We start from the raw sequence: 17056 nt of genomic DNA on the forward strand, positions 1-17056 counted from the left end.
ATGCCTTCCAATTGAAGAAAGGGAAATAGGACTGGCAGAGACAGAAGTAAGCGATAGAGAAAGAATGGCTTTTTTTTTTTTTTTTTTTTTTTATTACCTGAAATAGCAGATTTGGGATATCTGGCCTGAAATGAAGATATATTAAATGGAGAGATATTTAACCTCTGGCCTCTGTCATTCAGGTGTCAGCTCAAACACATTTCTCTCAGGGCCTGACCTGATCCCCAAACACAAATGAACTTTAATTCGCCACTTCACTCCCATGAAGTGGACTATACACAACTGTTTTATATTCTTCCTGGTTACTCACTACTGTGTGAAATAATCCAATTCTGTTATTTGTTTACTGCTTTGTACATCTGTCACCTCTCTAGATTATAACAACCACAAAGCAAGGACCTGGCTCACACACACAGCATCCAGAACCAGTGGCAGGTAAATACGAAGTCCTCAAAAAATATTTCCGTGATGAATTACTGAATAAATAAGGATAACATTCCAGACAACAGGAATAACAAAAGCTAATATTAGAACACAAACTTGGAAAAGCAGCCTGGAGCCGGATCATAAAAGCCATGAATGCCAGGAAATACAAGTAATTACTAACATTCTATAGAGCTTATGTTACATGTCAGGCTACCCCTAAGCATTTTATACAGCTGAATACTATCAGGTACATACATGTGGTACTATTATGATCCTCCTTTTATAGGTAAGAAAATTGCAGCTTAGAGAGCTTAAGGAACTTGCCAACAGTCAATGTGCTAGTAAGTGGAAGAGCTGGCACAGAAACTCTTGAGTCTCCCTTTCTCATTCAACAAATATTGACCTGAGTGTGAATTCTATGTCAGGTACAATGCCAGGCCTAGGGACAGAAAGATGAAAAACAAAAATGTGGTCTTTCCACACAGAGTTTACACATCTGGGAGAATATACAAATATGAACAAATACAATATTTCAACTGTGACACATGCTCCCTGAGTGGAGCGACTAATTACCATATCTTTACCATTTCTATGTGCCTTCCTATACGAATCCTTTGCTCCCAACCAGTTTCTTTTTTGGTCTGTGTACCACCACAGCGATCCCAGTAAAAGATTAGAAACACTTCTCTCTATCCTTCCATTCTACTCTTTTAATCAGCCAGTCCTCATCTCCTCCTAAACTATTCATTATTCTCTCCCATTACTTTCCTTCTCTCTTCCAAGTCTCTTGTTAATTCTCTGCTTGAATCATGTGCAACACTCTCATGACTGGTCTCTTTTTTCTGTTTTGCCATCTCCAATTCATCTAAAATTCCACTTTCAGGATGTCACTAACCCATTCAGAATCCTAAGTAGCTCCCTTATACCTATAGAGTAAACTTCTTAGCATAGTGGTTTGTTAACTCTGAAGAACTAGCTGCTAGACCTGCAGAAGTCTGGAATCACTAATCTGTTTCAACGATCTGTATGTATATTCTTGAGCCAGTATACTGGTTTAGTGGAGCTTTATGTTTCCATTCTGACAGGACAAGTCACTGTTCTCTTTACTCATGGAATAAAACTTTAACTTCCATTAATTGTAGCTTTCTCATTCCAGATTTCTACTCTTAATGTTAAATTTAAGCTTGACAAGACAAGCTTTTAAATAATTCAACGATGGGGGCGCCTGGGTGGCGCAGTCGGTTAAGCGTCCGACTTCAGCCAGGTCACGATCTCGCAGTCCGTGAGTTCGAGCCCCGCGTCGGGCTCTGGGCTGATGGCTCAGAGCCTGGAGCCTGTTTCCGATTCTGTGTCTCCCTCTCTCTCTGCCCCTCCCCCATTCATGCTCTGTCTCTCTCTGTCCCAAAAATAAATAAAAACGTTGAAAAAAAAATTTAAATAATTTAAGATGTAACTTAAAATGTAAATAGTGTAAGTTTTCATTTTGATATGGATACTTTTTTTTTAAGTTTATTTATTTTGAGAGAGAGAGAGAGCGAACAAGCATACACAAGCAGGGGAGGGGCAGAGAAAGACAGGAAGAGAGAGAATCCCAAACAGGCTCCACACTGCCAGCCATGGCCCAAACCCATGAACTGAACCCATGAATCATGAGATCATGACCTGGGCTGAAATCAAGACCTGGACTTTTAGCTTAAAAGACTGAGCCACCCAGGCACCCCGACATGGATACAATTCTTAACTTAATATTTTACAGTCAATTTTATCAATGACACATTTGTTTTTAAAGACATATGTTCTAAGAAATTATAAAAGAAAAATAGGTCCCATAATTTCTTAAAGGCAATACCTGATTGTTCTTCTCATGTATGATGCAATAGTTTTTATAACTTTTATGTTTTTATAATTTACTTTACCTACAAAGTGCTTAAATAAGTATTCCTTCACTTTTCTGGAGTATTAGCACTGATACAATTAAAATAGTACTTGCCAATAATGAACAGCCTAAAGTAACTTTGAAGCCTCAGAGAAACCAAGCATTTCAATCTATCATAGGAAATTGCATTACAAAAATTGTTCTCATGCTAATACCTACTGGATTTCAAAAGTCGTTAATACTCCAAGGGCCAAGCAGGGTCTAAAGAGCTATGTAGTACTGGGAAAGGCAGGCAGGAGTATCAGCATTGTCCTTATAGTCAGAATCCTTAAATTACCTATATTAATGCATATCCATCTTAGAAATCAATCAGGATAAACAAGGAGGGTAGAAATTACTTCATAAAAATATTTAAAACACTTTTGAAACAAAATTGAATTCTTCCTTTATATTTCTCTACAAATATATCCTTACAGACTATGATTAAAAATGATAGCTAGCCTGGATAACCTCACTACCCTACAATTAAAAACTATCATTAAGCAGTTTTTCATGTAATTACTGCCAACTATATCCTCTATAAAAAGGATCTTACCACCTATTCTACCAATTAAATAAATGATGGTCAGCCACATGATGCCAGCATCACAGAGGTCAAATACAATTCTCTGTATGTGAATCCCATTAGCCATTAGTTCTAAGTCTTTGCTATAGATAGTGGAAAGTTACTACATGATTTTAGAGAGTGATCAAATTTGCATGTTAAAAAAATATGAGTTTAGTAAATAGGATAAATTAGCAATCAAAGGTTGGAAGACTGGTTATAGGGACTTTATCATTAATAGTCCAGGTGAGAACTGATAAAAAGCTTGAACTATAATAGCAATACAAAGGAAATAATGAATTTAAGAGACATTTGGAGGATGTGACCCAATAGAGATCAGGGAGAAAGGACAACCCTAAGTGAAGGAAGGGTAACTGAGACTTTCGGCATTTATGCCTGGGTGTACAGTATACTACAATTAAAAATAGTAATACTGGGGACAGTATACTGGGGACAGTATATAAAAGATTACATGCTCAGTTTTGAAATCTGCAATAGTACAATGTACCCCACAGAATAACCTGGAGGTATAGGCGGGTTAGGTAAAAATACTCCTCTGAAACCTAAGACCACCTGGGATATACAAATATTTTGGTGGTTAGTAGTATGTAAGTTGTAGCTAAAACCAGAAGTAATTGAGATCATCCTAGAAAGAATGCAAAGTATAGATAAAGATGAGAAAAAAAATCTACCTAAATGACTAAAAGAGTGAATCTAGGATGAGACGAAGGTAGAATGAAGAAGTTGAATGGTTTAATGTGACCCAATCTGGGTTGGTATTAGCACAAATTTTTTTTCCACTGAATGACCTTGAGCAAAGTCATTTAACCTCTCTGAGTCTAGTCTCTTCAGCTGCAAATTTGGCAATATCAACTATCTCACATGGTTTATATACACACACATTTGTGTATATACAATATATATTTAATAAAAGTTCACTAATATACCAATTTTTTATTAATATTACCATTAATTAAATTACCAAATTAATAATTTTGGTAAACAGAGATGCAGATATAGGAGAACCTAGAAATCTAAGAAAAATAGAAAAACAACTTAAATCTTTACCACAATGTCTCAGCTCAAGAGGTATCCCACTGCACACAGCATACTGCACTGGCATATAGTCTTAAATACTCTCTCATGTTATCTGTATACCAGTGGCTCAAGCTTCTCAGCAACAGCAAAGCATGCATGTGCTCTCACTTTCATCCTCAAAATTCCTGTAATTCTCCTAATTTAGCTAGGGAATTCTTAAAGTTCTATTTATGCCTATCTCACTTTGGTGGATGAGGAAAAAAAAAAAACATGAAATGTCAAGATGTTTAATGTATGGCAAACACTGTTTATAAAAGCCAAAGCCACAGTAAATCTTGTGCCTGTCAGCAATTGCTGGCTTCTGATTTTATTACACTTAGCTCTTCTAAGAAGATATAAAAGCTAATGGCTGTTGAAATAAGTTCCAGTTTCTAACAGAAGCAACTTACAGTGAGTAAACTCCAGTGTTGTTATAAAAACCTACAGGAATATGAACCAGTGACAAAGGACAAACACGCCAAGCAAGAGAACCAAGCCCTGGCCTCAGTGTGCCACTCGAGCAATGCAGAGTGTAACTGTACGGATGATGTTTTGAGAATCAGCTTCACTCCTCGGCTTCTCCCCAATGAAAAACTAAGGCAGGGGTCCATCTCAGCCCATGCCACAATGCAGATGCCAAATTATCACTGCCTCATCAGAGACCACAACAATTTCAAGAGCAGACACCCTAATTCCAAGGGTGAAAGGCCTAGGTTACTTAACGCCACTATTCCTTATTTATCCAACATTCTTCAATAAATAGGTCTCTGCTTCATGTACCCAGAAATTTATTTCCATCGTCTATGTGAATAGGTTAGAGAGGATCAGTGTGGACTACCATAGGAACATGCAGGAATGACAGTTAACACAAAAGATCTACGCAGGAAACTAGGTAGAGCAAGGACGAGGGAAGTTCAGAGAGGAGAATGTGGAAAAATACATCAGGATTACTCATTCAGAGGGGCGCCTAGGTGGTTCAGTCGGTTAAGTGTGCTGAATTCGTTCAGGTCATGATCTCAGTTCTGAGTTCCAGCCCTGTGTCAGGTTCTGTGCTGACAGCTTGGAGCCTAGAGCCTGCATATGATTCTGTCTCCTTCTCTCTCTCTGCCCCTTCAGTGCTCGCACTCTCTCTCTCAAAAATAAACAAACATAAAAAAAAAAAAAAAGAATTAGTTCTAGAAAAGACTGGCTTCTAGAAAAGCCATCTAGATAGATATGACAGCATCAAGAAAGACAAAAATGTGAGAGACCATAGGGCATTAACACACTGTAGGTAATTCAATATGCCTATAGGATAGGGGTGGGTAGAACTTCAAGAGAAAAACTGCTGAGTGCTTTGAAAAGAAGTGTTTCCACAAACATGAAATACTGAATCCTAGAGTCCAAAAAGAGCATACTGGCAGGGAACACAGGCTTGGATTTACTCTGCTAAGCTTCCATCCAAGCTGAAGTTCCACTTTGGAACTCTTGTCAAGATTTAGCACACAGAACTACAGAATTAAATACAGTTTTAGTTTTCAGAGAATAACTTTCCACACACTGCCTGGCTCCCATATCCTCCATGACCCAGACTACATTTTCCCCATAGCAGACACAGTCCATATAGCAGGGAACACTTTAGCTCTGTTTATTTCTATGGGTAAGAGGTGATTCAAAACCAAAAACCAAAACTCCTTCAATTACTGAATGCAGGCAATACTATTTATAGATTGTCAAGAGTTTTCAAGGCATACTTACCTATACAAGCAGTCCATATAGTCTGCACCTTTGCTATACTCCTCCCAATACCTATGATACATACAAGTACTTGCTCTTCAGACTCCAGAACTCTCTATATAAAGAAGAATATACTTTTACTTGGAAAGCACTAATTATTTTCATTTGTAAGGTATGAAATTTATCAAAAATTAATGTTCTAAAATGACATAATTCTATTGTAAATTACATTTACAAATTACATTCTAATTTAACTACTTTTAAGAACACTGAAATGACCAGAAAAAAAATATGCCTTAGATATGAAAATAAAGCATCCATACTAAAGAGTAAACTGTTTCACTCTCTAAAAGGACAAAATGTAATGGTGTGAAGTTGTCTTCGGGCTAGAATATTTTATTAAGATCAGTTTATTTATTTTTATTTTTTATTTAAAAAAATTTTTTTTATGTTTATTTATTTTTGACAGAGAGAGAGAGCATGAGGGGCAGAGAGAGAGGGGGAGACAGAGCATGCATAAGGGGCAGAGAGAGAGGGAGACACAGAATCAGAAGCAGGCTCCAGGCTCTGAGCTGTCAGCACAGAGCCCGACACGGGGCTCAAACTCACAGACTGCGAGATCATGACTTGAGCCAAAGTCAGACGCTCAACAGACTGAGCCACCCAGGCGCCCCTAAAATCAGTTTAAAGTAGGATGTAATTCTACTGCCATGTATCTGTGTACTTCCTCAAATCCCTCACTTTTGATCATCCTGCTAGTTACATAAGTATATTATCACTCTGAATTATTCACTTATGTAAATGAGACTATTTATGAAAATTAACACCTTTTCTATATTCCCCAAATAAGCTGTTTTATATTTACTTAGTAGAAATCTATTAGTTTTTGAAAAATGAAAATGAAACATTTAGTGTGAGGTCTAATTTTTAAAATAAATCTATTCTAACAGTAAAACTACACTGAAATGATGTTCAAAAGATCTTAGGTCCTTTTATCTCAGTTCTTTTATTAACTGTCCCTATGACTTTAAGTAAGTCGACCTCAATTTCCATCTAATTAATTCTCTGATAAAATGCTATGCTTTCAAACTTGGGATTTTAATAATTAAGGCTCAAGAGACAGAAATAACCTATAAATAGTATTTTTTGCCTATCATATTAATAAATTAATTAAAAATAGCAACTGCTGGGGCGCCTGGGTGGCGCAGTCGGTTAAGCGTCCGACTTCAAACAGGTCACGATCTCGCGGTCCGTGAGTTCGAGTCCCGCGTCAGGCTCTGGGCTGATGGCTCAGAGCCTGGAGCCTGTTTCCGATTCTGTGTCTCCCTCTCTCTCTGCCCCTCCCCCGTTCATGCTCTGTCTCTCTCTGTCCCAAAATAAATAAACGTTGAAAAAAAAAATTAAAAAAAAAAAAATAGCAACTGCTAGTAATAATGCTAGAGAAAAGAGCACCCATAGGAACTGATACTGCTGGCTGGATAAATATAAGAACAATTTGTTACTGTAGGTCAAACAATAAAAAATGTTCATGACCTATGACTCAATAATTCTATGTCTAGGAATTCATCCTATAAAAAACTCAGCTGCACAAAAATAATTTAGCTACAAGGATATTCACAGAAGCACTGTTTATAAAAACAAATTACACAAATTGGAAATAATCCATATGCCCAGCAGTATGAGAATATTTAAACAAATCACAGTACCTCCACACAATGAAAACTTTTACATCATTGCCAGGATTATAAAAGTTCATTTAATGACAAGAAAGAGACTTACATTATTATTAAAATCGAAAAGCAGATTATAGCTAAGCAAAATTAGTCAGAGAAAGACAAATACATATGACTTCACTTGTATGAGGACTTTAAGATACAAAACAGATGAACATAAGACAAGAAAAGCAAAAATAATATAAAAACAGACAGGGGGACAAAACATATGAGACTCTTAAATATAGAGAACAAACAGGGTTGCTGGAGGTGTTGTGGGAGGGGACATGGGCTAAATGGGTAAGGGGCACTAAGGAATCTACTCCTGAAATCACTGTTGTGAATCTACTCCTGAAATCATATGTTAACTAACTTGGATGTAAATTAAAAACTAAATAAATTATTAGGAAAAAACCTGTATATGATTCCGTTTTCTAATAAAAAAATAAAGCAAAAGTATGCAAAAGACAAATATCAAGTTATATATATGTATATATATTAATGTATGCCAAAATAGATGTAGTTAATTCTGAAGGCAGGAGTGATGTTTGGGTGATGATTTTCCTGTTTTTGCTTACCAGAATGTTCTAAATTATCTAAAACGGCAATGTAATGCTTTAGTAATTTAGAAAGTTCCCTCCCCCAACAAATCAAATTTTCTTCTCACAGGTAAAACTGCTTCTAATCTGTTGGTTATGTTAATAATTTACTTTGTCATCAATAAATTAGCCAACTTCTTTTTTGTCACAGAATCTGAGAAAACATATGGTGCATAATTATATGAGTAATCTAAACTTTCCTAAAACTATTTCACAGTATCATTTTTAAATGCAATTATACCACTATTAATTTCGAAGTTTTTTTTAATGTTTATTTATTTATTTTGAGAGAGAAAGCAGGGGAGGGGCAGAGAGAGAGGGAGAGAGAATCCCAAGGAAGCTCTGTGCTGACAGCCCCATTCAGGGCTCGATCCCATGAACAGTGAGATCATGACCTGGGCCGAAACCAAGAGTCAGATGCTTAAACAACTGAGCCACCCAGGTGCCCCTCCTAGCTTTAATAATTGTGCCACTGCTATGCAAGACGTTAACCTTAAGAAAACTGGTAAAAAGGATACATGAATTCTGTATTATTTTTGCAACTTTTCTGTAAGTCTGAAAAGTATTTCAAAATAAAACATTTAAAGAAATGCAAAATTATGCTAATATATAAAGTACAAAATTGATAAATGGCTCACACAGGTAACAATCATGGTATAACCAAAGTTCACTAGATTATCATAGCAGAACTTCAAAACTTCACATACTACACATTTTAAGAATAATTTAAAGTATGTTATTAAAATTGCTTTTATCAACTAACAAATGTACATATTAGAACACTAAAATGTATCTGCCATATATAATAAAAAGTAGAGCATTACCTTTAAAGGTTTTAAGGGAAACATCAAACAATCAATTATGCTCTGGGGTTATCACCACTTTAAAACATAACTGCACCTAGCCACGCCCAAGGTCAGACACCTTATTATATAGTGTTGTTTTATCTCCATTTTAAAGATAAAGAAATGGGGCACCTAGGTGGTTCAGTTAGTTAAGCATCAAACTCTTGATATTGGCTCAGGTCATGATCTCATGGTTTGTGAGATTGAGCTCTGAGTTGGGGTCTACGCTGACAGCTTGGAGCTGCTTAGGATTCTCTATCTCTGCCCCTCCCCCTGCTCACATGCTCTCTCTCCCTCTTTCTCTCAAAATAAACTTTAAAGAGAAAAAAAACAAAGACATTTCAATCCACAAGGTAGATTAAGTGAGTTGCCCATGGTCACATGGCTAGTAAAAGGTAAAGTCCAGTTTATAGCCCCAACATGGAAATTCTTTTGTTCATACAAAGATCAAATCTGTGATGTTGCCCTTGTACATATGACATTACTAACTAAAGTAACTGGTCACAAGGACAGTCTCTATCATGCTTTTTAATTTATCATTTCCCTTTTTAGTTTTAGGCTTTTGTAAGACTTTATGTAGGATATGAAGAGGCAGCTAAAAGGTTGAAAATAATAGAGATTTACCAAGAGGTGGGAAGAATAAGAGAAAATTTGGTTCTAGTAAACACCATCCAGAGGACATAGAAGCAAATTTTAAAGTTGAGCAAACCTTGATTTGAAACCCCACTCTTTCAGTTACGAATTATACAATCTTGAATAACTAAACCTGATATCCTTTGGAGAATCTAACAACGTAATGCTTAACTCATAGATCTTAAATATATATAATTAGAAAAATGTTATTTAGGAAACAAAGCAAATAACCTTAATCTGATATAAATTCTGCACTGGAAAACAGTAAACTAGTCAAGTGACTACCCAGCTACAAACATATTTATATCATGTATGTATCACTCCTTACCTTGTGCAAATGCCGTACGTGATTTTCCAAAAAAATCTTAGTTTCTGTATAAAGTCTTTCTCCAAGGGGTTCAGGATAGGCCACACATAAAGCATAGATATCTCTAGTTAAGTTGTTAAGGTTTGCATATTCATTAGAGATATTATTTTAAAACAAAAGATTTAACTCAAGTTTGCCATTAAAAAGTGAAATATTTCATGCAATTTAGGATTCTACAGATATAGAAAGAATAAAATACATAGCCATGCTTACTTTAAAAAGCACTGAAAGAGTTATTCATTTACTCATTCGACAAATATTTCTTGAGAATGATAGACAGCATTGTAAGGAAAATGGTTCTTCTCTAAGAGGTTAAATTCAGAGTGGGTTCTGGGAAATCAAGTTACCCAGAAACCTACAAAATAAAGTTTATGTAAGAATGGACATAAGCATAATATCAACAAAAGGCTATAGAATATCATAAGAAGTAGATATGTATAAGCAATTCTGAGAAACAAAAGTTACAAAAATTACTAACGTGACACATTTTCCTACATCATGGTACTCATCAAAATACACCGCAACCGATACACTATCCTTCAGCATTTATTCCATTAGAAGAATTGTAATATGAATAGTAATATCAATTAATCAATTAAGTTTTTGAATACCAACTAAGTACCCTGCTAGGTATCACAAATGGTAGATATATACTGTAGCAGAGTTTTTTAATCTGAGACAGAGGAAATGGGATCTGAATGAGGCTTTAGCTCTACTAGCCAGTGATCTTGACCAAGTCTCTTAACCTTTCTCAATTGTCATTTCCTCATCTCTAAGGTAAGGGTAACAAACCGTCTCTTGATAGCTCTTACAGAATCTTTGTAAAAAAACCAATAAACTCTCAATGTTAACATGCTTCATAAACTGCATTACTGACCAGATGTTTAAGATAAAGAACACATGAAGCAATCTGGGAACAGCCTAACTGGAGATGCAGATAAAAACTGAAAATAAGGTTAATTATTTGGGATGGAGTCAATTATTTAATATGCTTTTCTTATAAGTACAATTAATATACTTAAAATAAGGATCAGGAAATATGGCAAAATAAAAATTTGTACTTAAAAATATAGAGGTAGAGGGGCACCTGGCTGTGACTCTTGATCTCAGGGTTGTGAGTTCAAGCCCCACATTGTGTGGGGCTTAAAAAAAATTTCCATTATTAAAAAATACAGAGGTAGGATGCAGGTTCTTCCTCTTCTATAGCCCCATAACATTTTACATATTCTTCTTCTACAGAATTCATTTTTATATAATAGAAATTATTTATACCTTTTCCATCCACACTAGCCTGTTCTTAATTATCTCTGTATTCCCAGCCTCAAGGCACAATTCCTGGCACATTATAGGCATTTATTAAACACTTGGTGATGGAAGGAAGATAGGGAATCAGTATCACATGCTCTGCCTATTTACCTAGTAGCCTTACTCCAGAAAGAATAAGCAGCCCTCTCCACATGAGGTCACTGACAGGTAGACTTTGGTCAGACTTTCCCAGGTTCCTTCTAAATCCTTTTATTTTTAATTACAATTAGTAATTGATAAAATATTTTCATGTATATATGTACATATTTCTTCGGTATACTATTATACTAAACATAAACAAAAAATGTTTACAGCAAAAAAGAGAAGCAAAAATATCCATATAGTGCAATACTGCTGCGCCAGATTTTTTTGTAGAAAAAAGTACAGTATGAAACAAACTATTACAATTTTATTTTTTATTTTTGTTTTAATGTTTATTTATTTTTGAGAGAGAAGGGACAGAGTGTGAGCAGGCAGCACAGAGCCCCACGTGGGGCTTGAACTCATGAACCATGAGATCATGACCTGAGCTAAAGTCAACACTTAACCAACTCAGCCACCCAGGCACCCCTTACGATTATTTTAAATCAACTTAGATACAATGAAAATTTAAAAAATAGAAGATTAAATATAATAGCATAAAAGAACTACTTACCAACAGCAACATAAATATATTAACCTATATCACAAAAAAAGTAGAAATTTTAACATGCATCGCCTAAGAATTTAGAAATTTATTTCTATAGAAATTTATTTCTATATAAATATAGAAATTTATATCTAAATTTGTAAAAATTTAGAAATTTTACAGAAAACTGATAATAGTGTGGAGAGAGAAGAAGAAAGGTATAAATACAGAAGAAAGCTGTCCTAAAATAATGTATTAGATGAGCTCCTGGATCCAGCTTGGAGCCCTCTAGGTTTGTTATAAATTCCGTGGGGAAAAAAAGAAGTCCTAGTTCACTACATAATTTAAATCTCTGATAGTTTTGTGGTTTTTTACCATAGAGATTTATATTCAATCTCAATTAGTTATCTCAATCTTACCCTAGTAAAATCAGATATAAAAGTGTTGTCAGAATTAAACGTATTAGAAGTGAGGAGAAGGGCGCCTGGGCGGCTCAGTCAGTTAAGTGTCCGACTTCAGCTCAGGTCATGATCTCATGGTTTGTGGGTTTGAGCCCCACATGGGGCTCTGTGCTGACAGCTTGGAGCCTGGAGCCTGGAGCCTGGAGCCTGCTTTGGGTTCTGTGCCTCCCTCTCTCTGCCCCTCCCCCACTTGTGCTCTGTCTCTCTCTATGTCTCTCAAAAATAAATAAATGTAAAAAAAAAAATTAAAAAAAAAAAAAAAGAAGTGAGGAGAGTGGTTACCTCTAGTGACTGAGGGGGTAAGAAAGGGTGCTCTGGGATGCTAGGAGTGTTCTATTTATTGGGTCCATGGGTATGTTTATGTTATGAAAATTCACCTGTACATTAATGAGTCAGTGTATACTACACTTAAATTTAAATTTAATTTTTTAAAAAAGACTAAATTTAGCCAGGATCCAGATCAACAATTCTTTTAGCAGAGATATGGTATATTTAAGATCTTTTAAGTTCTGAATACCTACTTCAAGAAATTTCATCCATATTTGCTCTCTTCTTCCTGAAGCCATATATACACTTAATTCTAAAATACACAACTTACTTGATACTGAAAAATTAACATGATTCAATACCTTAATTTCAGCATGATATGCTAATTATGTGCCCAAATTGTTTCTATCACCAAAATTAGTATCTCAATTTATCCACCACATGTACATGTAAACAAAATTGATTAAAAGGACTTTCCACTTAGGGTAAAAGGATCTGTGCAGGGCAGGAAATACATGGAAACTATTTCAACCCATATACAGGACTTATATACTGTTTGACATCTTCAGTGAGAATGTACTTTTGCATTTTTCTTTTTTTTTTTTTTTAATGGTATCTCTGTGCTTTTTGGGTTTGTACTTTTTTTTAAGTTTTAAATGTTTATTTATTTTTAAGAGAGAAAGACAGAGCTTGAGTGATGGAGGGGCAGAGAGAGGGAGACACAGAATCTGAAGCAGGCTCCAGGCTCCAAGCTGTCACCACAGAGCCCAATGTGGGGCTCAAACCCACAAACCACGAGATCATGACCTGAGCTGAAGTTGGATGCTTAACTGACTGAGCCACCCAGGTAATCCCTACTCTTGTATTTCTTTTTAATGGCGTCCACCTTGATAAATCTTTTAATTGGTTATCTCATCATAGTTTGGGGTCTCAGTTAACCACTGTATCATGTCACTTAACTGTCTAAAATATATTCCAAAATGTTATTTTTCTCTAACCTACTGAAATATCTAACCACCCTGAAAATGTTTAGGCCTTAGGAAGAGCACCCAACTCTCTACCATTCAATTGTGATTTCGTTATAGACAAGGCACTTTTAAAAGACAAAAAAATGGGAAATAACTGGAGGTCAGATTTAAACATTGTCATTTCCAAAGTTCTTTTCCTCAAGTTACTCTTTAGTAACCCAGGATATAAAAATCCCTCTATTATGAACTTTCCAGTTATAAATTCACACAAAAAACAAAACTGTAGGGGTGCCTGGGTGACTCGGTCAGTTAAGTATCTGACTCCTTTTTTTTTTTTTTTTTTTTTAATCTTTGAGAGAGAGAGAAAGATTGAGAGAGAGAGAGAGAGAACAAGAGTGGGGAAGGGCAGAGATAGACAGGGAGACAGAGAATCCCAAGCAGGCTCCATGCTGTCAGTGCAGAGCCGGACTTGGGGCTTGAACCCACCAACTGCAAGATTCCAACCTGAGCCAAAATCAAGAGTCAGTCGGCTTCTGACTCTTGATACAGCCTCAGGTCGTGATTTCACAGGTGAGATCAAGCCCTGGGAAGGTCTCTGCACTGACCATGCAGCCTGCCTGGGATTCTCTCTCCCTCTCTCTCAGCCCCTCCCCAGTTCAAATGTGTGCATATGCGTGCGCATACTCTCTCTCAAATAAATAAACATTAAATTTTTTTTTTAAAAAAAGCACACAACTGTTCCAGAGGAAAAGTTCTGAACCCTGCTACAACCAAAAGACAGTGCTGACTAGCAGCAAAACTATTTTAGTTCATTTTCTCTATTAAAAGGTGCTTCCTATGCTTGGGTTTAATTTTGAATTTTAACACTATTAACTCTGTTGTGCCGTGGGTCAAAAACAATGAGTTCTACAATGGGAATGAAAGTAAAGATCATCCAAAGCAGCAAGACACACACCATCAACCATTTTCTAAGAAAGAAGGAACACTGTATTATTACTTTTGGGGTCTTGACACTGAGCTGCAAAATCCACCTTCCTTTCCTCTGCCTCTCCTTCCCCTCAACTATCACTATCCCTGTCTTGTCTTTTCCTGTCTGGGCTCTTGCCTCTGCTTCCCCCGCCCCACGGCCCTCATCCTGTGTGTCCTGGTCCTGCTGAGGGCCACTGCAGGTGACTCTCATGAGAGACAAGAAAAAGAGGGGCACCTGGCTAGCTCATTCGGTGGACCATGCAACTCTTGATCTTGGGGTTGTGAGTTCAAGCCCTATGTTGGGTACAGAGATTACTTAAAAATAAAATCTTTAAAAAAAAAATGAAATGACAGAACACCTGGGTGGCTTAGTTGGTTATGCATCTTATTCTTGGTTTCGGTTCAGGTCATGATCTCACAGTTCATGGGTTTGAGCCCAGCTACTAGCATGGAGCCTGCTTGGGAATTTTCTCTCCCACTCTCTCTGCCCAACCCCTGTTCACTCTGTCTCTGTCTCAAAATAAACAAACATAAAAAAAAATAAATAAAAAGAAAGAAGAAAAAGGGAAAAAAGTGAAGACAGAAAACCAAACCCTGGTGAAAAAAATAGTTACAGAGAGGGAGGGAGGCAAACCATAAGTGACTCTTAAATACAGAGAACAAACTGAGGGTTGATGGGGGGGCAGGGAGTGAGGGAGAGGAGAAAACAGGTGATGGGCACTGAGGAGGACACTTGCTGGGATGAGCACTGGGTGTTGCATGTAAGCGATGAATCATGGGAATCTACCCCCAAAACCAAAAGCACACTGTATACACTCTGTAAGCCAACTTGACAATAAATTATATTTTAAAAAAAAGAAAAGAAAAAAAGAAAACCAAGCCCAAGGAAGAGAAGTACAATGGGTTCTCATTATGAAGATATAGCTTGCAGATTTGTACAGATGTGCTTTTAAGTTATTTATACTACATATAATAGGAAACAAACTTTAAACAGTGCTGGTTTAGTTTTTTTTTTTTTAAAAAAGGTAAAGATGATCTGAAAATTGAAAATGGTACAATGACCAAAACAGTAGCGGCAATAAAAGATAAAGATCTTCTTTATTGACATTTCTGAAGAGGAAGAAAAAACACACAACATGTAAAAGATGCAGTATCTATGAAATCATCTACTAGCAAGCATGGATATAAAATTATTGGTTAAATGGAAAAATTTTAAGTGTAAGTACAGAATGACAATAACTGAATTAGTCTGATTTAATTTGGAATAGAGTGAAAATGTTACTGATGCTTCAAGCAGAGACAACTACAGATAAAACCTTTTCCAATCTGTACAATCTAAGAATGATGGGCTACTAAGTGCCAAGGTTAGTAAGAAGTTCTCCTAAAATTTTTGTCAGGATTGTCAAGGATGGAGACGACCTACTTCAATACTTTTCAATGTAGTCAAACCTGGTCTGTGTTGGAAAACATGCCTGACAGAATATATATTAGAGGGGGCGCTTGATTGGCTCAGTCAGTTAAGCATCCGACTTCGGCTCAGGTCATGATCTCATGGTTCGTGAGTTTGAGCCCCACATCAGGCTCTGTGATGACAGCTCAGAGCCTAGAGCCTGCTCCAAGTTCTGTGTCTCCCTCTCTCTCTGCCTTCCCTGGTTGTGCGCTCTCTCAAAAATGAATATTAAAAAATTTTTTTAAAAAAGAGTATAAGGGGACTTGAGCATTTTACCTCCGCATTCTATCCTACAGTATCAGTAAAGCATCTTACCACATCAGTAAGCCACAACATTCTCAACTGTAAAATGGGGCTAGTAATGCATATTTCACAATGTCACTGGTAACAAATTAATTCCATACATATACATGTTGAAAGAAAAAATTACGACACACAAAAAAAATGTACCACAGTATGATTCCATTTATATATATAAAGTTCCAAACACAGAAATAACCAATAATTGTTAGGGCTGTATATATAAGCAGTTATACTATTAACAAACAACAACAACAATGAAACAACAGTTGCAAAACTCAGAATAGTAGTTACTTCCAAGGTAAAGGAGTGGAATCGTGAACTGAGACAGACCTGTAAGTAGGGGGGAGAATTGGATTCTGGCAGTGTTCTAGTTCTTAACCTGTGCAGTTATTATGCGGGTGTTTGCTTTATAATTATCTGTTCAATCCCACACGTACATCTTAGGAATTTTTTAACATATGTACCAGTTAACCCTTGAACAACATGCGAGTGAGGCCCACCAAGCTACTCAGAAAAAAAAAACACGTATAAATTTTCATTTCCCCAAAACTAAGCTAATACCCTACTGTTGACTTTGCCTCAAGTGAAACATGAACAGTTGGTTAACACATATACTGTATTTTATATGTATTAGATACTGTATTCTTACATAAAGTAAGCTAAAGAAAAGACAATCTTATTAAAATTGCCAAGAAGAGAAAATACATTTACAATACTATACTGTATTTATTTAAAAAAAGAAATTTATAAGTGGATACACAGAGTCCAAACTTGTGCTCTTCAAGGGTTAACTGCTTCAGATTCTGTGTCTCCCTGTCTCTGCCCCTCCCCCACTCATTCTCTCTCTCTC

The 17056-nt window shown here is 36.3% G+C and overlaps 1 protein-coding gene across 1 annotated transcript in view; it reads right to left on the bottom strand.

Moving 5' to 3' along the window:
* The window catches only part of CUL2 (cullin 2), a 155850-nt gene that overhangs the window by 60241 nt on the left and 78553 nt on the right, over positions 1–17056 (bottom strand). The window contains 3 exon segments of the mRNA XM_030322212.2: positions 5717–5784; positions 5787–5814; positions 9817–9919. Of these exon segments, the coding sequence (XP_030178072.1) occupies positions 5717–5784; positions 5787–5814; positions 9817–9919 (199 nt within the window).

Source organism: Lynx canadensis, chromosome B4, assembly GCF_007474595.2.
Source record: "Lynx canadensis isolate LIC74 chromosome B4, mLynCan4.pri.v2, whole genome shotgun sequence".
Taxonomy (NCBI): Eukaryota; Metazoa; Chordata; class Mammalia; order Carnivora; family Felidae; genus Lynx; species Lynx canadensis.